The 10,266-nt window shown below is 48.3% G+C and overlaps 1 protein-coding gene across 6 annotated transcripts in view; it reads left to right on the forward strand.

Annotated features, from left to right (window-relative positions):
• The window catches only part of CEP290 (centrosomal protein 290), a 164,983-nt gene that overhangs the window by 117,497 nt on the left and 37,220 nt on the right, over positions 1-10,266 (forward strand). For all 6 annotated transcript variants that reach the window (XR_013624171.1, XM_078782227.1, XM_078782229.1 and 3 more), the window contains exons 38-39: positions 3,142-3,273; positions 3,648-3,857. Coding sequence is in view for 5 of the 6 variants with exons in the window: in XM_078782227.1 (XP_078638353.1) it covers positions 3,142-3,273; positions 3,648-3,857 (342 nt within the window). In the remaining variant the exon portion in view is untranslated. The remainder of the gene's footprint in view (positions 1-3,141; positions 3,274-3,647; positions 3,858-10,266) is intronic.

Consider the following 10,266-nt stretch of genomic DNA (forward strand, 5'->3'; position numbering starts at 1 on the left):
GTAATTAAAACATATTACAAGAAATAAAATACTGTACATAGTGTACAGTAGAACAGTAGACAAAGAGACAGAGTCGTGCGTATGGAAAACGCAGATGCGGCAGCTTCCATTTGCGCTAGTTACCCACGTAATGGGTAACTGTAATGCTCTTTCTGGCTGTGCAGTACATTCATCATCGTCATCACCTTCATCGTCATCAGTACTGCACAGCTAATTCATCATCATCTTCATCACGCAAGTTGTAGTATTGAAGAGCCGGGGCTCTTGCTTGATACGGACGAAATGACGGGCAAGACACAAACTCGTCCGAGAAGATATTTATTCTCAAAACCAACTCGGGAACACTGAAAAGCCCATTTATCGGGCTGCATTATAAAGCACAACCAGAAACCGAAAGCCACGCCTCTCAAGCGTGGCGTGCTTCGGCGGTCACGTGATCAACAGGTGTAGCTGATTATACCCGCACGCGCGGCACGCTTTGGCGGTCACGTGACCAGCCACTCTGGCACCGGGGATCCCCGCCGGTGACGTCACCGGCTGGAGCAAGGAGATTCTGATGCTGGTCTTGCTTGGGGAAACCATGGGTCGCTACAGTATCTTCAATCGTGAGTACCCATTAGAATTTTATATGTTGTTAAAATTACGTATGTTTAAGAGTGTAAAAAGTGTTTAAGAGTATAGGAAGTGTTTATAAGAGTATGGGAAAGGTTAATAAGAGTGTGAGAAAGGTTAATAAGAGTGTGGGAAAGGTTAATAAGAGTGTGGGAAAGGTTAATAAGAGTGTGGGGAGGGTCATAAAGCTTTAAAATATATATAAGTAATAAAATAAAAATATGGTCGCTACTTCGCGGATTTTCGTCTATCGCGGGGGGTTCTGGAACGTAACCCCCGCGATAAACGAGGGATCACTGTATATATATATATATATATATATATATATATATATATATATATATATATATATATATATATATATATATATATATATATATATATATACATATATATATATATATATACATATATATATATATATATACATATATATATATATATATACATATATATATATATATATATACATATATATATATATATATACATATATATATATATATATACATATATATATATATATATATACATATATATATATATATATATATATATATATATATATATATATATATATATACATATATATATATATATTGTTGCAGATATGAGGTTTGTGTTTTTTTATTGTGTTGTATTGTATAGTAAATTGTTGTAAATATCACCCTCTGTAAAATGTAATGATTCCTTGTAAATACCTCCGTTATGTAAAAAGGTCAAAGGGCGTCCCATAATTAGTCCATAAAGCATACACGTCAGCCAATCATAGATTTCCCCCTGGTTGATAGTTATATCTTTATTATGTGTATTAGGGTAAGGCCTTGTCTCCCATTAAGATGACACTCCATTGCACCAAGTGAAATAGATAGATTCCCTTCATTCATCATCCCATTCCCAAAACCTCCATTTCCCCTTTCATCATTGCCAAGCCTCGATTGCAAATTAAATCCCCTCCAAAACCACCATTGAACATGTGCTCGGGTCGGGGAAGAAAGGCGTGCCCGCCCATCGTCATCAAGGGCGGAGCTAGAGGGCCGTGCCGACCAATCAGGGCCGAAGTGAGCACACCGATGGGCGTGTCCTGAAGGCCGGCGGCTTGATCGCCGGAGGCGCTATAAAAGCGTGCGCGCAAGGACGTTGTAGAGGGGAGTAGTTGCTGAGTTGTGTAAAAAGATCATCCAGAGAGAACCAACTGTAAGAGAACCAACTGCGAGAGTACATTGAGATCACCCAAGGAAGCTTTGTACACAGCAACGGCTGATCAAGTGGACCGATGTTTGTTCCTGAGCTGGTGCTTTTCCGAACAGAGTCCAAGGCTGGCATGTGAGCAAAAGAACATAGAGAACATTAAGGAGATCATCATCCAGGGAAGCACAAAGCCTGTTGTAGTCCTGGCAAAGCACGCGACGTCCACAGCAGCAGCAGGAGCGGCGGCCACAGCAGCAACAACACTCAACAGCCGCTTGGGGCCTGGACGGCGGTTTTGAGCAGGGCCGTGAAGGAACGGCGGCTGCCAAACGCGCCGATCGTGCTGCAGGACCCCTTGGACTTTCCTCTCCCTCCAGCCATCCACCTCCTGCCTTTCCATCCTTCTTGTGTACGTGAGTTTGTTCTGTTTGTTTTGTCCCTGGGTATTTAATTAAGTTTGTATAAGCTAGGTTGCACTGTGTCTAAAATCTTCTGTAAATTATTTTCTTATCTTTCCTTCTCCTTGGTTTTTTTGAGCTTGTAAATAGCAAATAAATTATATTCGTATTTCCAACCTTTTTTTGTCTTCTTCTTCTTCTTCACATCCGTGTTGCTTTTGTCTTTTCCATATTGAATAGCTGTGGCGCGATCCGGCCAACGTTCGGTGATCGGGTTAATCGGGGTAACTGTTAGGCCGCGGTGCCATCCGCTCGGCAAACCAACATCCTTATCCGCAGGCCGTAACAAAATATATATATATATATATATATATATATATATATATATATATATATATATATATATATATATATATATATGTATATATATGTATATATATATATATATATATATATATATATATATATATATATACACACACACACATACATGCACATACACACATTGATAAACACTTGACACAGCCACTGAGCTTGGGGAAAGTGCCATCACTGCCATCACTTCTAAAGTCTTTGATATTACTCGAACCGGTCCAAACCGAATGGGTGTTTTTGGGGAGACACCCTCTCCTTACTGTATGGCCATTGACTCCCTTTTGGGAGCTCATCTGCCCTTTGTCAGGTGTTGGTTTTGGTCCTGGCAGGGTATCACAGCCACCCTTCCCACTAGCAAACTCAGTGAGCGGTGTCGGTTTCGTCGCCAACAACCTGACCTTGCGGCAGGTAGCACTGGGTTACATGTTACCAGTGGCAGTCCCAAAATACTGACCTGACTGAAACAAAATCTTTGTCTTTGTTCTCAAACAAAATCTCAGGATTGTTGTGCTTTTTTGTGGATGGAGCCGGCGGGTCTGTGAATGATGGCAGTGCTGTTTTGCAGGCATTGAGTAAGGCGGTGTTGGAGTTGCGGGGAGAATTGACCAGACAGGCAGAGCAGGCCGTGGTTGCTGCGGCACGTGAAGAAAATCACAGTGTGCAGCAGCTTCTGGACAAGCACACTCATCGGCTTGAGGTTCACTCATTTTGCGTGAATAAATCATTACAACAGTAGTTCCTCTTTTTGCTTTTACATGGGTATGGTAGAGAAAGGTGTTGTACACAGGGTGTAGCCGTTTCCATTCTCATGTGAAGCTGTCAGCACAGATGTCCTCAACTCAATTTGCTTGTATTGTGGAATGGAATGGGAAATATTTTGCAATTAAATTCGATGACACATCATGGTTCTCCTTATATGTTCTTCCGTAACGTTTTTTTACTTCTCAGAATGTTATGTTACGTTCTGTATATTTTCACTTATTGATGCTCATGGAAAAGTTCAGGATGAGCTTAGGTACAAAATAATCTTCACCACTGTAAATTCTCTTCCCTATATATTTTGTTTCCCAGGAGTGTTTGTCAGAATCTCGAGAGCACGTGAGGGCCCAACAAGATGAGCTGAATGCCGTGCGTCTCCGGGAGTCAAACGCGTGGCAGGAAAATGAGAGGCTGCGCAAACAGCTGGCCCGTGCAGAACGTGACCTGAGTCGTCTTCAGGATGAGGGAAAGCGAGCAACATTGCAACGGGATGAACTTCGTCGGAAACTCATCCGACTGCAGGTGTGGTGGGCATGTAGGTAAAAGTAAACAAATTGCAGGCTGTAGCTCATTTGTCATGAATATGGTAAAGCTTACCTTAATCATCCACTTCCTCTTCTATCAGAAAAGATGGTCAGCATGTCAATTTGCATCAAACAAGTGGTGCTTTAACAGCCACAGCAGTAATTGGTAGGTTGGCAGTGTAAAACCATGTAGCACAGGCTGCCTGCCATTCTTCGCCCGCGGAACCGGAGCCTGGACGGAGTCGACCTACCTGGAACCATCTACCTGGACCTTCCCCCCTACCAGCTACCATCCCGTGTGTGTGTATGTTCGTCTGGAGTATGTGTATATATATGTATATGTATATATATATATTGTTGCGAATATGGAATTTGGCCTCCATATCCGCTTGTAAATATTCCCCTATTTTCTCCAATACTCCCCAACTTTCCCCAATCCCCCATTCCCTAGTCCCATTGCATGTAAATAACAATCAGTAGAGCCGACCTTCCCCTTATTCCCCCATTAAATGTCGTGCCCAGGTCCACCGCACCACACGTAGACAACTTTCGGACATCTTCCTAGCTATTCTTATTCTATGTCAGTTAAGGCCTCGTCTCCATTAATTATGACTCTTCGTTGCACCAGAATGTGATTATATGGCATCAGTAGTGAGTTTAGGACCTTTCCCATACCTCCTCCCATCTTCTTCCCCAAACAACAACAATAACAACAACTACAACAACAATTACAACAACAACAGAGGAGATGGCGGCGGAGCGGGGGAGGATGCGTCCTCCCACCGGCTCGATTAGCTCCAGACCATGCGCTCCACGGGGTTACCACGAAGGGGCTCCTTGTCAGCTCCTCGTCAAGGGCGGAGCCTGGTAAACCCCCCGCACGCACCCAATGAGAAGCAACGTGCCGATTCCACGAGGCGGAGCTAACGAGCCGAGGGCGTGTCACTCCCCGCCGGATATACGCGGCCCCGCGCCGGATGTGAGGTCAGATGCGCCTGAACTACGGAGAGCAGAGGAAGCCACCGCCACCCCCAGCGCGACGATACCTCCCCGCATCTTTGGACCGAACCGGACCGTACTGGACCCTGCTTTGAGCCAAGAGTGCACCTTGAGCCATCGATACCCGCTGTCCTTTTCATCAACCCCCGTGTGAGTCAGCCTTGTCCCGTTTGTCTGTCGTCTGTCCGGGGTTAATATAAGAGTGTGTCTAAGTGCTTGTCTTTCTATGCTGTCCCTCTTGTAGTTGTAATCTAACCTTCCGCCTTAATATAACCTCCTCCGGAGGTCTTGAGAACTGAACCCCTGGTGTCGTATTGTGTTATTGTAATCCAGCCGGGTGTCTTCTTTTTCTTATTGAGCCAGCATCGCGCGGCTTCGTCAACGTTCGAGTACAATCGGGTAATTTGTGTGGACACGACGGCCATTCCGCTCGGCCCACCTTAACATCAAAGTCGTGTCTGTAACAATTGGTGTCGAGGAGTGAGATTCGGACCCGGGACTAAATTAGTTAGGCCCAAATTTTGGGAGGGAAAATCGAGCCGGAGCGCGGTTACTGCGCTCGACGAAATTATAACAGCAAAATTTGGATTGGTGTTACGAAACTCGAATTTTGAAAGTCGCGCTATGGCGGATCAAGACGGCTGGGGTCCGGTAGGGGAGAGTGAAGCAGGGTCGGTCCAGGACCAAATTGAGGGACGCGAGGAGAGCGAAGCAGTGAGGGCGGCAGGGTCGCAAAATAGCGTTGTCACGCACGAGGTGGCCACGGCGTCCACGCCCGCGGCAGCGCCCCTGGTGGATTCGAACCTTTTCCTCCTGCAAATGAGGGCCCTTATGGAACAAATGGTGGGAATGAGGGCTGATAGTGAGCGGTTGGGAAACCAAATGGGGGTAATGGGGAACCGGATGGATGCTCAGAGTGAGCAATTGGGGGTAATGGGGAACCGGATGGATGCTCAGGGTGAGCGATTGGAGGGCCAAATGGGGGTAATGAGGGACGAAGCGAGGGGTACCAGTGAGGGATTAGACAATAATTTTAAGGGATTAGACAATAATTTTAAGGGATTAGACATGAAATTTGGGAAATTGGACAATAGATTAGGGGAAATACAGGAGGGGTTAACGGGGGTAGAAAACAGAATGGCTGCCCAGGAGAATCAGATAGAGGGAGTGAAAAATGGGTTAGAGGGGTTAGAAAACAGTATGGAAGGCAAATTGAGGGACATGAGGGACCAAGCGGAAAGGGAAGTTAAACAAATGGAGCAGCAGATAGAGGGGGTCAGAATGGGGGTAGAAACCAAACTGGATGCTCACAGGGAGGAAATGGAGCAGATGAGGGTGGCATCTGGGCAGGAGATGCAAGTGATGGGAGAGGAGATCAGAAGAGGAGTGAGTGAGGAGGTCGGAGGAGTGCGCGAGGAGGTGAGGCACTGTAAGGAGCACATGGAGAAGGAGGTGAGAAAGGGGACTGTAAAGTTACAAGGGGGCATAGAGGACCTGACGCAGGAGGTGGAGCAGCTGACGGTGGGACAGACGGAGTTAGTGGAGCAGGTTCAAAGGAACACTGCGGTATTAGGAGGGTTGAAAGCGACACAAAACGACATAAAAAACGACTTGATAGCGACAAAGAGGGAATGTCAGATGGTACGTGAGGGACTGACAACGAGGTTGGACGAGGTGGTAGAGGTAATGGAGACGAAGGACCGGCAGGTGAGGACGCACCTGGAAACGGTCAAGGTAGCCTTGGAGGACGAGCTTGAGGAGACGTACCGGGGAATAAAAGAGGTGAAGCACAAATTAGAAGAAGTGGAAGAAGGGATGAGTGAAATTAAGAAGCGACGGAGAGGGGATAAGAAAGAGATAAAAGAGGAGATAAAAGAATTGGTCCAAAGTCTGTGTTTGGATCGTGATGATGTGCTCATTAACCGGATGAGGGATTCGCAGGTGATGGAGGAGAAGCGAAGAGGAAGAGGACCCGGTGTAAGTGGTGACCAATATGGTCGTGCGTATGATGCGCCAGGGGATTTAAGGAGCTTGGGGGTCGAGATGGACCCGGGTGTTCGTGAGAGGCCGTTGGTGAAGTGTGCGACAGGTCTGGTGTGCGAAAGATGAGGTGTGCGAGAAAGTCCGACTCTGGGGTGTGTGAGGAAAAAGTGCGTGCCAAGGAGTAGTGAGGGTGCTGGCGAGAGTGAGTCGGTCGTAGCGCGTGTGCGAGGGAGCACATGGAAGCGCGGTGTGGTAAGTGTTACAGAGGGTGTGACGGGAGAGTGTGCGCAGGAGTGTGCGCGAGAAAGGTGTGTGACGGACAGGTGCATGAGGAAAGAGTGCGCTGTCAGAAGTAAGGAAGAGTGTCCACCTGTGGTGAGTGTTACAGAGGGTGTAACGGGAGAGTGTGCGCGAGAAAGGTGTGTGATGGACAGGTGCATGAGGAAAGAGTGCGCTGTCAAGAGTAAGGGTGAGTGCTCTGTCAGGAATGGAGGTGAAAGTAGTGAGAGTGACAAGGAGAGTGAGTTAGTTGTGACAGGTGAGCGAGGATGTACACCTGGGATGGAAGGATGCACACCTGGAATGGTAGAGCGTGAGTGGGAATGCACGCTGGAATTAGTGGTGAGGCATGTGGTTGGGTGTGCGAATGAGAGCACACCTGTGATTGTCACAGAGGAGGTGACCGAGGAGGGGGCGCGAAGAAGTGTGTTGGTGAGGTGTGCTACCAACGAATGTGTGCCAAAGTGTTCGGTGGTCAGGTGTGTGACCAAGGCTGTGAGTGGAATGAGGGTACCTGGGTGTGTAAGGAAAGGTAAGAGGAGCATGGGCACGGCTGGATGTGTGAGCAAGGAACGGGCTGCGGGGTGTAAGCATGCAGGTGAAGCATCGACGTTACACGGGTTAGAGGTTAGAGCGACTTTTAGCCGAAGCGGGCCCTCGGTGCGTGCCGGGCCTCGCTTTGAACGGCCGCGTCCAGGCTCCACTAGGTGGAGCGGGCAGCTGGATAGGAAGGGTCGTCATGGCGACCACGTTTTGTGGAGACGTGCCGGCAGGTCGAGATCGGGACATTGGATGGCTCCACGCCGAGGGGGTGCGTGGGATCTCGGCCCGGGTAAGCCCCCGTCCCTGTCCCGAATGCCGGACGCATCCAGCCGCAGGCACAAAACAACCAGCATCCATTGCTTGGCTTTACGAAGCCGGGCTTTGGACAGGAATTGGCGCACCGAGAGGCAGTAGTGAGTAGACTGGGTGATGAGGTTAGTGTTTTGGCCCCAAAATTAGAGAAAAACAAAATTTGATGATTGGCAAGGGATTGGCAGTAGTGATTGGCAGATGATGGGCAGTGATTGGCAAATTTTTAATTTGTTGAAATTTGATGTGCAAAATTGGTAGTGAGAGACCCCCGATGTGGTGGGATGGCATCCCTGCCACCCTTCCCATGGTGGGGGCAAATGCGCAATAGCTTATGGGGTGTATGGCAGTGAAAACTAGCCCGGGTGGGTTAGGATAATGATAGGGATCTAGAAGAGATTGACATTAGGTGACGATAAGTTTAGTTAGTGACTGATACCTGTAGTAGGGACGCAGGTAGATTAGTGTGGATGATAATGACGAGGGAGCGCAATAGTTTAAAGGGACGACTGGGAAGCGCAAGTTTCAGAAGGGAGTAGTTAGCTGAGATGATGCCGTGTGTGTGAGGATGGAACAGGTGTGATTGCACAGGTGTGCAACTGGACAGGTGTGTGGAGCAGTGTATGAGTAGTGAGTGTGTGGATCAGCGCGAATGCGCTTGGGGAGAGAAGGGTGCCGGTGGCACCAGGTGTGAGAGCACAGGTGTGCAAATACAGGTGTGTGGAGAGAGTTGGAGTAAGTGGTACGGAGTGGTGTGCATGGTGTGAAGGTGTGAATGGGGGAAGAGTGGACCCCCATCACGGATACCCGGGGCGGGTAGTGTAAGTGTTAGGTAGAGGGTGCAGGTAAATTGTGGTTGGATATTGGCATTTGTGGTGCGGTTGCAGAATGGTGTTGTGAATGGGTGCATTAGTGTTGTGGAAATGGCTGGGCGTGTAGCCTGTTAGTGCGTGTAGTTGGTTGGGCACTCCACCACTGTGAGGATGTCGGCCAGGTGAGGCCGCAGGTGGGCTCTGGGAGCCGGTAGTTGTGAGTGGGTGCCTGAGGATCCCGGGTGTGGATCGGGCAGCCCAGTGCCAGAGAGGGCACGGAGTGGGGAGAGAGCCAGAGGGCCTTCCCCAGGTAGTTAGGTTAGGGTAAGGAGCAGGTAAGCTCGGAGGCAACTGCAGTGGTGGAGGTGTGCAGGTGGGTAGACCCACTGGGAGAGGTACACGTCGCAGCCCAGAAATTGTACGAGGGCACCGGGAGATGAATCGGGGGAGTGAGACCCCAAATTGAAAAGCACCACAGTTTGGCCAATGGGAATTGGTTTTTTAGAACCCATAGTGTAAGAGGGCCAATGGTTTGGCCGGAGAAAGACCCCGGGTAGTGTAAAGTTGTTAAAGTCATTTAGGAAATAGTTAGGATTGATGAACCTGTCGCACCATACGCAGCCACTTACCTGTGATGATGATGACTCCACACCTGTGTTTTCTTTGTTTTGTTGCAGGAGATGAATCGCTGTGTGGATTTGTGAGACGCATCACGACGTGGATGAGACATTGGAGTGATTCCATCTCTCCCTCCCTAGGAGGGACTGATGATGAATTGGTGATGGCAAATTATGATGTTGAGTTGGAGATGGCAAATTTTGATGAGAGTTGAAAATGGCAAATTTGATTGGTTAGGAGGGAGAGAAGACGAATTTGGTATATGGGAGGAACGGGGAAGACAGTAGGGATGTTTGTTGATTTGTAAAGTAGATGTTTATGGGTAGTGTTGTGTTGTGTGGATACAGTAAGGGGTAAGGGAGAGGCCATGTAGGTTACCTGGTGGGGGGGGGGGCGTACGATAGGAACGTACCTGTCTCACCTGGTTCCCATGTGCCCCCAGTGTGCATCACCTTACATTGCGTGCACTTTTGCGCCCTTACCACCTTACTCACTTGTTTCTTCTTTTGTCTCCCACCTCCGAGGATCTGGCTTTGGGGTAGAGAGAGAGGAGAGAGAGGTGCTGGCTGCGCAGTTGTGGGCCTGCCCTTTCGCTGTTTGCTGCCGGGATCGATACACCATATGGACCGCAATGTTTGTGGCCACCCACAATGGACCGCAGTTCGTTTGCGGCCAAGCACCACCCGGGGATGGACCTATGGGTCAACGTGGCACCTATGCCATAAAGGTGAACCACTGTTAATTAACACCAAGTGCACCACAAGAAGAGCAAGAGACACCTGCAGGGTTAGGGGTTGTCGAATTTATTTTTATTCCAATGAACAATGGTGACTGCACCGATTGGTGGTGGGGTGGTGCTGTTGA

Source organism: Myxine glutinosa, chromosome 7 (genome assembly GCF_964187855.1).
Source record: "Myxine glutinosa chromosome 7, kmMyxGlut1.1, whole genome shotgun sequence".
Classification (NCBI taxonomy): Eukaryota; Metazoa; Chordata; class Myxini; order Myxiniformes; family Myxinidae; genus Myxine; species Myxine glutinosa.